Below are 13,842 nucleotides of genomic sequence, written 5' to 3'. Positions count from 1 at the left end.
GCTCGGTGATGCATTGCGGTCGTGGCTCGCCTTCCGAAATGTAGGCCAGGCATCCCGAGTTTTCTCGGCAGCAGCAGTTCTCGTCCTCAGTTGGCATTAGCTCGCACCGATTGCATGTGCACCAGGTGGAGACGCCGTCGATTCGACTAGGCCCAGGCTCTTCATCTGTTGATTCGTCCTGCCAACTGCCGTCCGAATCCCCATCGTTTTCGCGTGCTTCCCTTTCCAGTAGTTCCTCCTCGGTATACTCGGGCTCGTACATGTAGGGCATTATTGTAGCCATTGTGTGTTAAACAAACTAAAATAATTTATAGCGGTGGTACTGGTATCTGTTCACACGGGCTACAAGCGGCGAAGGTAGTTGACCAGAGCACTGAAACAAGTCACAGAATACTCAAAGTAACACAGAGAGGAATGGAATCGAAAATCTGCTGCTGTGTGTTGTGAAACGGTCTGTTTATACTTATTGAGGAAAGAGGCGTCCTGCCATTTCCATGGCGACACGTCATTAGCTGAAGCGCAGCGAATGTTGACACGAGACGTGCTTTGGCGTTGGGAAATGGGCGGTACGAGTCTGCTGATGACAGGCTCAGGGGCGGGGGAATTGATTTAGTGCCGCAAAAGCAGGTCAGCCAGTGCGATCGGGGAAAAGATAGGATTATCAGAAAATGGCGGCTCCCTGGTGCTTGTTTTCGCATGCGTTTAATGGACGAAAACTCGGGTAAGGTCCATAGGAAAGTTTTCTAAAATCGAGCCACTTAGGCTTAAAAAAACATGGGCGACCCGTAGGGACAATAAAATTTTTTACTAGACCATGCCTTTAACCCACGGTAACGTCTTTGTTTCGAAACAACGGTCTGTCAAATCCTAATGTATTTACCTTGAATTGATCTTAACAAGAGGAATTGGTTGTGTGTAATACATTTATAGAGTGTGGTTTTATTTAATAGAAGTGAAGTGTTTTGTGAACAGATGGTTTAAAAATAAATGTACTTATATTTTTTAACCAGAAACCTTGAGTCAGTGTTTGCTTGAGTCACAGTAATTGTAGTCCTTTGTGTAATCCCTATTACTGCTCATTTGCTCATGAAATAAGTCTTGCTGCTCAGCCATCGCTTCCACTTTACTGTGTAGTACAGGCTTGTACCCAAGGTGAAATTGTACTATCACTTGTAGTCCTAATCATATGTAGTGTTCCCTAAGGGTACTGCATGTGATTCTGCCTAACATCATTGACTCCTTCAAAACTCTGCTTACCATCGGCGGACAGGACGAAGGAGAGATCCACAGGTTGCCCTTTGCTGCCTCCCCCCCACCCCCCTCTCCCTCGGCGCTTCCATTGGAATAGGCAGCTCAACTGGCCTAAACATCTTCGTCATCAATGGTTGCTACCACCCTGTCGACGACCACTACTACTTCATCAAAAGGGGGGCTGGCCACGAAGGTGGTGTCCACAGTCATGGCAAAAGCCACCCCGCAGGTGTACCGACTGCCACAGCGTGAAGCAGCTGCCGCGGCTCTGACAAAGACTCCAGGAATGGGGACAGCAGCCGTTCCTCCCCAGAAGTCTCCAGAGAGGGGAAAGGGTAAAACTCCTACGGACCCTAAGAAGGGTAAGGAACCACGGGTTGCTCCGGTGAGACCTGTTCAGATTCATACAAGCTTCGATGAGGGTGACGACCATCTGCCCGAAGACTATTATTCGGACCACGAGCAGGTCGGGGCCCTGTGTCTGTAGGTGGGTCACCATGAGGCAAGCCAGGTCCTCCACCTGCTTAGAAGAGGCGCACCAGTCCGGAGCCTCCACCGCTCATTCCTTCAACGCCTCAGTGCAGGGACATGTCTTTGGACATTCTGACCACGCTGCACACACTTGTATCAGAAATTCATCAGAGACTGGCGCTCACACCGGGCCCTGCTCCGTCTAGGAGTCCCCAAAGCCTGCTTAATGGAATCCCTTCCCGGCACAGGTCAAAGGACCCTGCTGGTTCAAGACATCAACGGACACCACCGCCTCCACCTCAGGACTTGACCCTGATTGGGGATCCTGCCATGCACACGGACACGGATTCGGCGGCTACAGTGACAGACACCGACAAAGCTGATGACTTCATAATAGTTGACTGGGAACCAGTGGGCACAGATGAACCGCACCGAGCCTCTCCGCCAGTTGAGGTCAGCTCCTTCCACAAGATGATGTCCAGGGCCTTTAGAACCTTTCCAACTGGTGCCTGAGGAGACGAATAGGAAGAATTGCTTTTCAGTGCAGACAGAAGACTGTGTCTGTCCCCTTGCTGGACGCTATCTGGGATGAGGGCCTGACCATAATGAAGCATCCGAGCACCGCTCCACCCAAGCGCGACAGGCTCGAGAAGAAATGCAGAGTTCTGGAATTGGCCCCCAAGTGCCTGAAGTCCCAGCCTTCACCTGACTCTGTGATCTCCGCCACGGCCAGGAAACGCTCTGCCAAACCGTTGTCCTCGCCCATGGTACCTCCAGACTAGATGGGGAAGAAGCTGGACACTGTGGGGGAAAAGGATAATTTATACTGCTGCCAGCACCATTAATGCCCTGGCCATTTTGTCCCGCTATGATCAGGAAATATGGTATAAATTGGTGCCTTTTTTGGACTTCTTACCTGAAGACAAGAAGGTAGAAGCTCTGGCGCTGTTCCAGGAGAGAGAAGTGGCCTTGGACCACGCCATCAGTGGTGGTGGACATTGCACCAGGTTCTGTCAAATGGGCAACAGAGTGTCTCTTCGTATGTAGGGATGGCTGAAAGCCACCAACTTCAGTCCAGACGTTCAGTCCAAAATGTTGGACATGCCATTTGATGGAGAGAACCTATTTGGCAAGACAATCGCCGAGTCTCTGCAAATTATCAAGACAGACACAGAGACGGCATGTTCACTGGGTACCCTGCAGCAACGTTGGTCATCCTTTCGTTCCTCGAGAGGAAAGCCCGGCAGGTCCTCCAATGGATATAGCACCTCTTTCGGCAGCCTTCTTGCTCCACGACTAAGATGCCTACAGAAGTCGCTAACAGGCATACAGCAGCAGAGGACAGCGTCCCCGCTGACCGCAGGGCAGAATTTCGACCCCGAAACAGGCCTGAACCGGCCGAGGACTCGTGCCCCCACTTGTGCACCCCAGTGGGAGGCTGGCTGGCGAGGTTCGTCATTGTGTGGAAGACCATCAGCACTGACAGATGTGTGCTGGATGCTCTCTAACAGGGACACACCTTGGAGTCCTAACGCAGTTGTCCTCGTATTCCCCTGGTGGCTCGACAAGAACAGCAACTGCTGCAGGAGGTCCACGCCATGTTGAAGAGGGGGCGATAGAGCCCGTCCTCAAGCGCCTCCGGGGCTCTGTAGTGTACTCCAGATACTTTCTGGTCCGAAAAATGTCAGGCGGTGGAGGCCGATCCTGGACCTGAGACACCTCAACAAGTACTCGAAGTCCCAGAAATTAGGGATGGTCATGTTGTAGCACATGCTCGGCCAACTGGAGGAAGGAGTCTTCCTTGTGTCTCTGGATCTGTAGGACCCCTCCTTTCACGTCCCCATCCACCGGAAGCACTGCAAGTTCCTGCGGTCCAGAGGCGACACTATCAGTTCAAGGCGCTGCCCTTTGGCCTGAAATCGGCCCCAGCGGTGTTAACAAAGTGCTTGGCTACAGTGGCAACACATCTTCGTCTCGAGGGCATCCACGTCTACCCTTACCTGGGCGATTGGCTCGTACGATCCTGCTCTGGCGAGCCAGCACACGGCGAGGACCATGCTTCTACTGATGAATCTTGGATTCTCCATAAGTAATCCGAAGTCCTGCTTGGAGCCATGGCAGAACGCTCTGTTTCTGGGAGCCTGACTCGACACAGTAACTTGTCTGGCGTCTCCCTTGGAAGAGATGGTGATAGCCATCCTAGGGAAGGTGCGCAGCGAATGTCCACACGATCGGATACTGTGCGAGCTGTCAAGTCGCTGCTGGGCATGATGTCCTCCTGCATCAACATCGTTCTCCTTTGCAGACTACGGGTGAGGCCTCTCCAGGAGTTTCTGGATGCGAGGTGGCTGCAAGTCTCGGGATCCTGGATGGACAAGATCGCATCCTCAAGGAGGAGTTCAGACGAGCAATACAGTGGTGGGGTGTGCGCTCTCATCTCACGCAAAGGGCCCCACTCCAAGTCCCTCTTTACCAGGAGTCAGTCACCACGGATGCTTCTCTGGAAGATTGGGGAGCTCACACCGAAGAAAAGACCCTTCACATCAACGTCCTGGAGCATTGGGCCGTCTTCTGGGCCCTCAAGTGATTCCTACCGTCGGTGAGGGCCTTTTATGGACAACACCACCACCATGTTATATATCCAGAAGCACGACGGGACAAGTTCTCTGGCTCTCTGCAGGGTTGCTCAGGGGCTGTGACACTGGGCCATTCGTCAGAACATGCTTCTCATCCTTTTTCATCTGGCGGGTCCAAACACACCGTCGCAGACGCGCTCAGCAGAGAGCTATATTCTTGCCACAAGTGGGAGCTTCACCAGGACCAGGTGGATCTTCGATTCCAGGAATGGGGTCAATCCCAGACCGACCTTCTTGCGATGGGGAGGAATTCCAAGTGTCAAAAGTTCGTCAGCAGGTTCCCACAGCTGAGTCGCATGGGGATGCGTTCTCATTCCCTTGGGAGGGACTTTTCCTATACGCTTTCCCTCGCTCCCACTCCTGCTACGAGTGAGCAACACACTCGGACAGTGTCACTGCAGGATGATAATTGTTGCTCCGCGTGGCCGCAGCAAATCTGGTATCCAGACCTGCTACGTCTGCCAGCGGTTCCGTCCATCAGGCTGCCACTACTTCCGGACCTTCTCTCCAGAGAAAGAGGAGCAATTCTGCACCATGACCCAGCGTTGCTGAACCTACAGCCATAAGTGGAAGCGTTTCTCTGTGTGGTGCCGGGCTCAGAAGATGACCCCTCTGCGCATCACAGCCCTGCAGCTCCTACCATACCTGGTTTCCTTGGCCAGGGCTGGACTAGCGCATGCCTCTATCAAGGTGCACCTGGACTCCATTCCTCTGTTCTACGTTAGGGTGAGGGGAGTCCAAGGGTCACGGGTGAATAGGTCACTTTACATGTCTGGATCTGGTTGCTGTTCTCACCAGACTGTTCCGGGCAACTTCTTGAAGACCCCCAAATGAAGAAAAGATGCAGACCTCGATGGTGCAGATCCTTCACAACACCTCACACGTTTGTAGAACGATGGTTCCAGCTGAGGTCACCATGGTCAGGTAGCTGTAGGTGATCTACCAGCAGTGAACACAGAAACTGCCCCAGTTTAGCTTCCCTTGTTGTGAGAAGGCTGAAATTGCGAGGACAGGTGATGCACGCTTACGAGCCTATGAGTCCCAAGACTCTGCTCAGAACAGTGATGGCTGCAGCACAGTTGCCCAAAAAAAGAAGCTGTCAGTCCACCTGTTGGACCAGGGACACTTCCGAAGGCTTCCAAGGAATGGATTTTAGAGAATGGGTCGAGACTGGTTGTTCCCATCGGTCCAAGGATCGAAACATCAACAAGGGTCTTTCGAGATCAGGCAGAGGAGCAGGGCTTCACCGGGCCAATCACTCGAGTCGATGCTGGTCCGCTGCAGGGGTCATCCTCTGGTCGTAGATGACTTGGCTGCAACAGTGATCTGAAGAATGGTTGCACTTGTCCTCCTTTTATCCAAGATCTGGACTGGAAGCTTGCCCAGTTTCACAAATGTTGAGCATCTGCACTGTTTAAACTGGCAGTGGTTATCCAATTATGGATAGCCACTGACAACCACATCTGCCCTGCAACCAACATTCAGGCACCTGGATGTTTCCTGGGACCAGACAGTCCCATGCCCCAAATTCGGGCTCACACACAAACTGCCTCTTTGCCCGTGAACGTAGTAGCTTTGCATATATGTAATTTCCTGACCTGAGAACGCAGGAAGAAACCAAAGAACCTTGTGGTGCGGCCATTTTAGGGTGCTAGACACCTTCTTTACAATAAATGCAAAAGTGCACAAGTAAAAAGTTTAAACCACTATTCATCCTAAGCACATTGTAAAAGTAACCAAAATACATTATAGAAAGGTATGAGGACACAAAGTATCCTAATCACGCTTCACTTTAGGGTGATGTGCCCAATTGTAACAATACAAGAAATTCACTGAGACCTAGTCTCTCAGTACTGATAGTCTTATGGCCTAATCAATTTCCCCATATAACTTAACACAATGCAATGGAATAACTTGCCTCCAAAAAGTCAGGTCAGCAGCCAAAACAAATCGAAAAGAAAGGGTGTCCCACAGAGGTGTATGGGAGGAAAGCAGCAAAAAGAAAATCTTTAACACCAACCACCTTTAGGGAGGATCCTTGATCAGATCTCCACTGATCACGGTCAAGCAAGGGCAAGGTGTAAGGTAAGGACTTTATGCCTGTTAGACGCTTTGGAAGTAGGTGGGGTATCTTTGCTAACCCACTCTACTCTGACTCACTTAGGGACCACCTTCCTGAATTCGCTGGGTCCACTTTTTTGTTCCTTGGTTCTGATGAAGAAAGCCCAGAGGTCTCGGGAGAAGTGGTCACTTTTGGCATCCAGTTTTGGTGCAGCTAGTCGGTGGTTCTGTACTTCGATGAATCGATTCTGGATACTCTACAGCTGGACATCTCTACTGGACTGAAGAAACTCTGGCTAAAACCTCTGAGGGCCCCAAACATGATGCAGGCGGCGCTCTGCGATTGCCATTCCTAAGAAATGTTTGAAGTCGACCCTCATTGCAGAAACAAAGTCACTTGTCCCGCTATGCTAGGCCCTTCTTCATGTTGGGGAGCTGTAACTGCAGGGGGAGGCTTCTTGTGTCACAAGCCTAGTGTTAGGGAGACTTCTCAGAAATGTGCTAATTCCACTGTACCTTAGAGACCCCCAGCATCTTTGCTGGACTTTAGGGCTTTTAATATTTAACCTGGAGAGAGTGAGTCTGACAAACTCCGTAGGCATCATCTTTACATTGTGGCACACAGCACCTTCAGTGCAGTGACACAGGGAAGTCTTTTAGATTTCCCAAAGGTTTAAATACCTTCTCTTGGCGAATCTACTGTTTCCAAGAGCAGTAAAGTGAAATTGACTTTACTTACATTGTAACTTTCTAGACCCAGCACACACTATCTTACAATAGGGTGCTGGAGGAGTTACTTAGTATCCCCATTGTCTAGTTTCTCATGTAACATTTTTATGTTACCCCTTCTACAATTAATGGCTGGTGGCAGTGGTTTACTTTTAACTACCATTGGTAGTTTTTACCAGGGGCTGTGTTCGCAGCTTCAGTAAAGCACCCTTGGGTGCCATTTTTGTCAAAATGGCCCAGGTCGTCTTTTTCGCCATTTCTTTGTGGAGAGGTCCTTCTTGAGATTTACACTGCGCGCCAAACCAGGTTTGGTCCCTTTGTTCGTTTTTTCTTTGGCGGGATTCACGAGTGAAGCCCGCCTCTGACTCCAGTATGTCTGGCAGGGGCAGGAAGTGAGGGAGGTGCCCGAAACTCCCTGTGCTTAATCAGATTGGTTACAGTAATGCGCCCAAAGCTGATTTGCCGGCTGGCTGTCCGGCAAGGACAGCCACCTATGCTGTGTGACTGACAACTAGGCTAGAATGAATGGGAGAACCCTGCATAAAAGGCGAGGCTTTTTGGCTTGGAAGGCAGTCGACTACTGGACAAATGAATCCAAAGAGGAACTTAGAAGAGATGCTTGCTGCAACTCCTGGACCATTGGTTTGCCCGGTGAAGCCCTGCTGCTGAGCTGAAGCTCCGAATTAGTTTTGACTAGAGAAGCCCTGCAAGGACGACTTCTCCCCTTGAGTTGATGGACCAATCGACTCCAAAGTGAACTCGTCTGGACATCCTCTCAGAGCTGGCTGTACTTCCTTGCTGCTGCAGGAACCGAAGTGCCAGTGAGAGGAACACCAGATTGGAGTGCATCACTTTTAAGTCGGACCCGAGCTGCTGGAAGATCCTCCGTACTCCTATAAAGCAGGACTGACCAAGACTGAGCCACCTCAACAGAGTGCTGGATCCCAGATGCGAGGAAAGTCTGAAGTGGTATCCGGGAGACTGCAGTGGTTCTATTTGCTGAGACGCGAGGAGCTGAAACCGCAAAGTGCCACTGAATAGAAGTTTGTCCTTTCCTGTCGCCAAACATCCTGTTGTGTTGCAGGTGTCCCCAGAAGTCCTCCCTCTTGTCCCTACGACTGAAGCACAGGAATAACATGATCTGCAGACCCACACAGGAACAGAAGCCAGCTGGAACAATTTCTTCTAACCAAAGGTACTGTACAGTCTAAGAGAACTTGCCTCTTGTGTAGCCTTACCTGATCTCAGTTGAGTCTTGTCTTGGTTGCTTCTGTAGAGTTGCTAAAAACTTCTTTACCTCACAAGCCTAACCTGCCTGTGGCCCTACATTGATTCTACTTTTTCTACAAAGACTTCTAAAACATTGTGCAAGACTTGTATTCACCTACAAGAACTGCTTCAGCTCACCTAGACTTTTGCCCAATCGACTTTGGCCTGGCCTGGCTCCCTGAATGACTCGTCTCTCCTCTGATTGTGTGTTTTTCCCTTCCTTCCAGGAAAGGGTAAACCAGCTCTGTATTGGGGGTTTTCAGAAGTAGTTACCTGCTTGAGAATATGTGTATTATCTTGTTTTAATCTAATAACCCTTTTCTTTGACATACTTCTAAGTATTGCTCTAAATGCAACAGTGATATGTTAATGTCCACAGTGTCCTGGCTATTTAAGTCACCTGAGGGTGTAGGAAGTGTCTGTGTGCCATCCCAAAAGAGAAATATTAAGAGTGTGTATTTTGGAGTGTATTTGTGTGTTACTATTATATTGACACTTCAGAAGGCTTATTCAAACTGACTGTTAAATATATTCATAATTGTTTAAGCAGGAAACCTTGTGTGTATGTTTATTTGAATATGTGTCTCTGTGAATCTGTGTAACTCCCCTACTACTCACATTGACCCCTCTTGAGATAAGCCTGGCTGCTCAATCACACTACCAACCTGTGTAGTACAGACTTATACCAAAGGTTGGGTTTCTATTGCCAGGAGGTCAGGTTTGTTGTAGTGCACCCAAAGGGTACTACTCCAAATCTTGCCTAACACCCAGGACCTGCAGAGTCTCAAGGCTCAACTAGGTATGATGACCGATGCTGCAAGGTCGCACAGGAATAAGCTGGTGGGCCCACATGATGGTTTCGGGACACTTCCGAAGACTTCCATGGGCAGGATCCTCAAGCAGTGGTTGAGATTCTCAGCATGGGGTCTGGCATTGATTCATATGCTCATGAATATTCCCTGTCGTCTGGCTTTTTGGAGATCAGCAGAGGAGCAGGGCTTTGTCTGTATGGTTGAAGAAAGCATTGCTGGTGGCTTCCAACAGCAAGTTCCAGGTCTTAAGCAAGATGCTCCTCTTGGTAAGCGTCTTGGCTCCAATTACAATTATTTGATAGGCTGCAAGAGTCTCCATTGTATCTAGGATTCAAGCTGAAGTTGTCCCTGAGCCTACGAAAGATCTGCACCTTTAAAGCTGGCAAGAGCTGTCCAGTCCTGGATACCCTCTGGCCAACACATCTGCCCAGCGAAAGACAAACTTTGGCATGCATGTTGGCTTTGCATGAGACCAGACCGTCCCAGCGCCTACATCAGGCCATGAACATATGCTGCTGCTTTTGTTCAGGAAAGGGCTTACCATATATTGCAATTCTGGCCCTTTGGCCATCTTGTTTCTTGGCCTCCTTCCTGCCTTCAAAGGACAGGTAAAACGTGTCAGGCCGTTTTAGAGTATATGGTGCTTCAAAATGCTTTAAGCTGTAAAATGCAATAGTAAACAAGAAAATAAAAATGGGAGAAAAGTATCCGCCGCCACCAACCCGTCTGGACACATCATTTTAGTAACTACAAAGTTATGAATAACATAAGTATAGGGAGACCAAGTGTCTCTACTGCACTTCACAGTAAGGTGTTCTGTGCAGGTAAAAAATGTAGTTTTATAATGGAGAGCAGAGTTGTCATGCGCCGATAGTCATAGGGACTCCTCCGTGTCCCCAAAACAGAGGAGCCTAGCAAGGCAAGTCAAGTAAAAAAAGGCTTCACATGCCTCCAAAAGTCAGAACAGATTAGACAATAGCAAAATGTTGGGCTGTCTCATTGATGTATATGGAGAGAAAGCAGCAACAAGAAAATCTTTCCTAACAAAGGGGAAAGACAGAACTGAGGTCATAGGGTGCTGTGGGCTCCATATATGCAAGCCATGAACACAAACATGCTGTCCTGGGCCCCGATGCAGAGACACATTGGCACTTGTTAGTGGCAGAAAACTTTTTGTTGGCAGCTGATGCTGGAGAAAATGTATCCAAGATGAGGAAACTCTGGGAGGAATGACTTATCCATCAGAAAGAAAATTAGGTAAGTAATTTATTATTTACTTTACTGTTGCTTCATGAAAGTTGGAATCTTTCTCTGACATGTAGCTTTTCTAATTCACAGACGTGATGAATTTGTACAGTGGATTGAGTTGCTCCCAGACACACAGACTCCATCCTGGCTTGGATTACCCAACAACGCAGAAAGAGTCCTCCTGACCACTGAAGGTAAACGTGTTCTTTCAAAATGGTCTGTATCCAGTTTGGTATCTATAAATTGTTTTGTATTGGTCATTTATTTAACACCTTTTCCCCATTTGTATGGTGACCGCAGCCCATGTGTAGGAGGTTCTAAGAGTTTAAATTAAAAGATGCCTATCTGCATTTTACCAGGTTAGGACTTAGAGGGTCTGACTAGGCTCCAGTAAGCAGCCGGAGGTCAGGCACGTGGGTGGGTGCTGTTAGTGGTTTTGGATAGAGTGCTAGTGCTCACGATTCGATGTGTGCCTAGCTAGATCGAATTTTCCTTTGTAGGTTGTTGCTGTATACTAATGGCAGAGGTGTTGAGGTACGTCGGGGGTTTGTGTGGACGGCTATGTGAGCTGCTAGACCAGAATAACAGCCATAGCTGCATTCTAGGGTACATGGATGGGGGTGGCTGTGCCTTTGGCCTCTGTCCACAGACGTGGTGTAAGGTATATGTACCGAAAGCTTGGATGTAGTTAGACTGCAATGTTCTTTTTCTTGGTCCAGTGTGATTGGCTGGTCTTTGTGGTCTGGCTCCCAGAGTATTGGCAGCATCATCCTCTGGGCCAGCGTTCCTAAAAGTTATTTGGTGCTGATCCATGTCAGCAAAATACTCTTTTGCTTCTTAGCAGTACTAGTACGTACCCAAACCTTTGTAGATGGCAACTACTGATCATTCCACATATATTTTAACAGGAAGAGCTTAATCTCTATATGTGTCATTTTAGGCAGTTATTCCATAAATCCTTTTATGAGGTTTTAGGAAGATCAGCATGTCCATTGTAAGAAGTGTTTACCCCTAAGTTTAACCAGACTTTCAGGGGTAGCTTTCAGAGCAGTCTGGCTTCATTTAAAAAAATATATATATATCTTTTTTTTTTTTTTTAACACCTTTATTTATATGACACGGTGCAACAACATATAATACGCCAGTACATATGTTTGCTCATTCCCCATTTGCTATAACATTTGTCCAAATAAAAAATCTTAACTTCAAGAGCTTCTTCAGGTGTGTCCTTGGTGCACTGAGTTCGTTTGTATTTTTGGTGGTGAATAAAACCGTGAGACCAACAAATGTCTCACCAATTATAACAACACAGAGAAAAATAACTACTATCCATACCCCCACCCGTCCTCCCTCCTTTGATGTGACCAACAAATAAGCATGACTCAGAACCCTTTCCTGGTCTGGCGATCACATAGTCCTTTGTCGATGTTGTGTCGGACATTTCCCCCATCAGTTCAAATCACACTCATGTTTTTAAGCAATTCTGGTTTGTGAAAGTAATGCTCTTTGTCTCTGACGTATTTGTGAAAGGGAAGCCATGTCTTTAAGAATTTCTGATATGACCCAGCGTTTAGAGCACACACCTTCTCCAGTGCTAGTACGCCCCAGGTTATTACCCACCAACATGCAACTATTGGGCCTTATAGTGCTTTCCAATTCTGGGCCTGGGTCATGCAGGCTGCCATTAGTAGTTGTGTAATAAGTGCCGCAGTCGCCCTTGTTGCTGCGTAGATCCCTTCCACCTCTGCCCCCAAGAGTATCACTGCTGGTAAATCGGGTAATTGTGCCCCTGTGATCTTCCACAATACCTACAGATGAACCTGTCTGGGCAAAAGATCCTAGGGTTCCTGGTTGCGTGACCTGTAATGGGTGGACTGTGTGATCCGACAACTGTGCCTAGACTGAGCAATCCTTTTTGTGAAATCCAAAGAGGTTGCTGAAGTGTAACAGGAAAAAGCAATCGGATTGAACGGTTAAGAAACCAGAAGGAGTATAAAGATCTGGAGCTGCTTTTGTTGAACATTGAACGATTGAGAATAAGTACAAGTTGACTATCTTGAACTTGGGGAAGGGAACCAAGAGACTTAGTGGAACTGTCTTCAACTTGGGGAAGGGGAGCTGAAAAGTATTCCAGGAGCTGGAAGAGGCTCACAGCTTTATTTGGAACACTATTTCTCCAGCATGGGGTCTGGCATGGATTCACATGCTCATGAATATTCCCCGTCGTCAGGCTGGGAATCCTCGGTAAGGAAAAAAAACAGTATCAGTTTCGTTTCTGATCTGTCTTTCGGAGTAGTAACCAATCACTGATCTCTGCGTCATACTGACCACAGCCAATGACTGCCCTCTACCTAAGCCCCGCCTCTGGCAGCCATCTTCAGATTTTTACCGCACGTTCAAGTGTTGGGATCCTCGTGCTATTGCTCTCGAGCGCTAGTGCTATTTTTTCAGGTTTTTTTCTCAAAAACTTCGATTTTTTTTTCGGTCAAAAGAGCCTCAAGCTCCACCGTTTCTTCATCCGATCAACGGGGACCCGTTTCGGATTCGTCTACGCCCCTCAAGGGTGAAGATTTCGTCGAGCCACGCTTTTGGAGGACTCCAGAAGTTTCTCAGGCCCATCTCGGACATGGCCCAGGAGAAGGGAAGCTCGACACCCGGAAAGCTGTTCAGGGTCTGCCCTGGATGCCAGCTTCAGAATGTCTTTAAGGATGACGAACACTCCTTTTTGTCTGTACTGCCTACATGAGGACAAGACGCACGTGGAGAAGGACTGTGCGTTTTGCGGCAATATGTCGGAACGGACCATGAAGGACCGTCATCAACGTCTCGCCAACTGGCTGGAAGGGAAGAGCCCGTCAGGCGAGAAGAAGAAGAAATCTGAGCGGTCTTCTAAGACCTTTGAGGACGCCCCGGCGATGGGGGTCCAACACAAGGCCAAGCACCGCGAGTCCGCTGGCACCGGGAGCGCCGAACGGTCGGGCTCTACGGGCGCCAGGCAGGGCGCACCCTCCCCGGCACCATCAACCACGAGCCAACGCTCTGGTTCGGGTAAGAGGAAGGCCGAGCACCCGGCGAAGCTCCTGGAGAGGCCCCGGTCGAGCTTGAAGGCCCCGTCGGAGGGAGAGCGAGGCAGTGACCCTCCCCCCCCCAAGGAGAAGGCGGTGAGCGCACCTAAGTTGGTGAAAGCCTTAATCTATCCGGCCAAGGCCTCTATCGAGACAGTCGCGGCGGCCCTGGCTCAGCCTGTGGAGGCTACACCAGTGGTGGCGACCTCGGGGCTCAGAGTCTCCCTGCCACCGCGGAGGGAGTCCTCTTTTATGCCCATCGACAGGACCCCCGTGAAACCTCCGACGGAGAAGAAAAAG

General features: G+C 49.0%; 1 protein-coding gene across 1 annotated transcript in view; it reads left to right on the top strand.

The window, feature by feature from the left end:
- DYNC1H1 (dynein cytoplasmic 1 heavy chain 1) overlaps window positions 1-13,842 on the top strand; it is a 2,031,190-nt gene that overhangs the window by 1,782,959 nt on the left and 234,389 nt on the right. The window contains exon 72 of the mRNA XM_069637760.1: window positions 10,568-10,671. Within this exon, the coding sequence (XP_069493861.1) occupies window positions 10,568-10,671 (104 nt within the window). The remainder of the gene's footprint in view (window positions 1-10,567; window positions 10,672-13,842) is intronic.

This window comes from Ambystoma mexicanum, chromosome 14 (genome assembly GCF_040938575.1).
Source record: "Ambystoma mexicanum isolate Mex_15411 chromosome 14, UKY_AmexF1_1, whole genome shotgun sequence".
In the NCBI taxonomy this organism is placed as follows: Eukaryota; Metazoa; Chordata; class Amphibia; order Caudata; family Ambystomatidae; genus Ambystoma; species Ambystoma mexicanum.
Note: the sequence above shows the minus strand (reverse complement) of the source record. Positions and strands in the feature narration are given on the sequence as shown.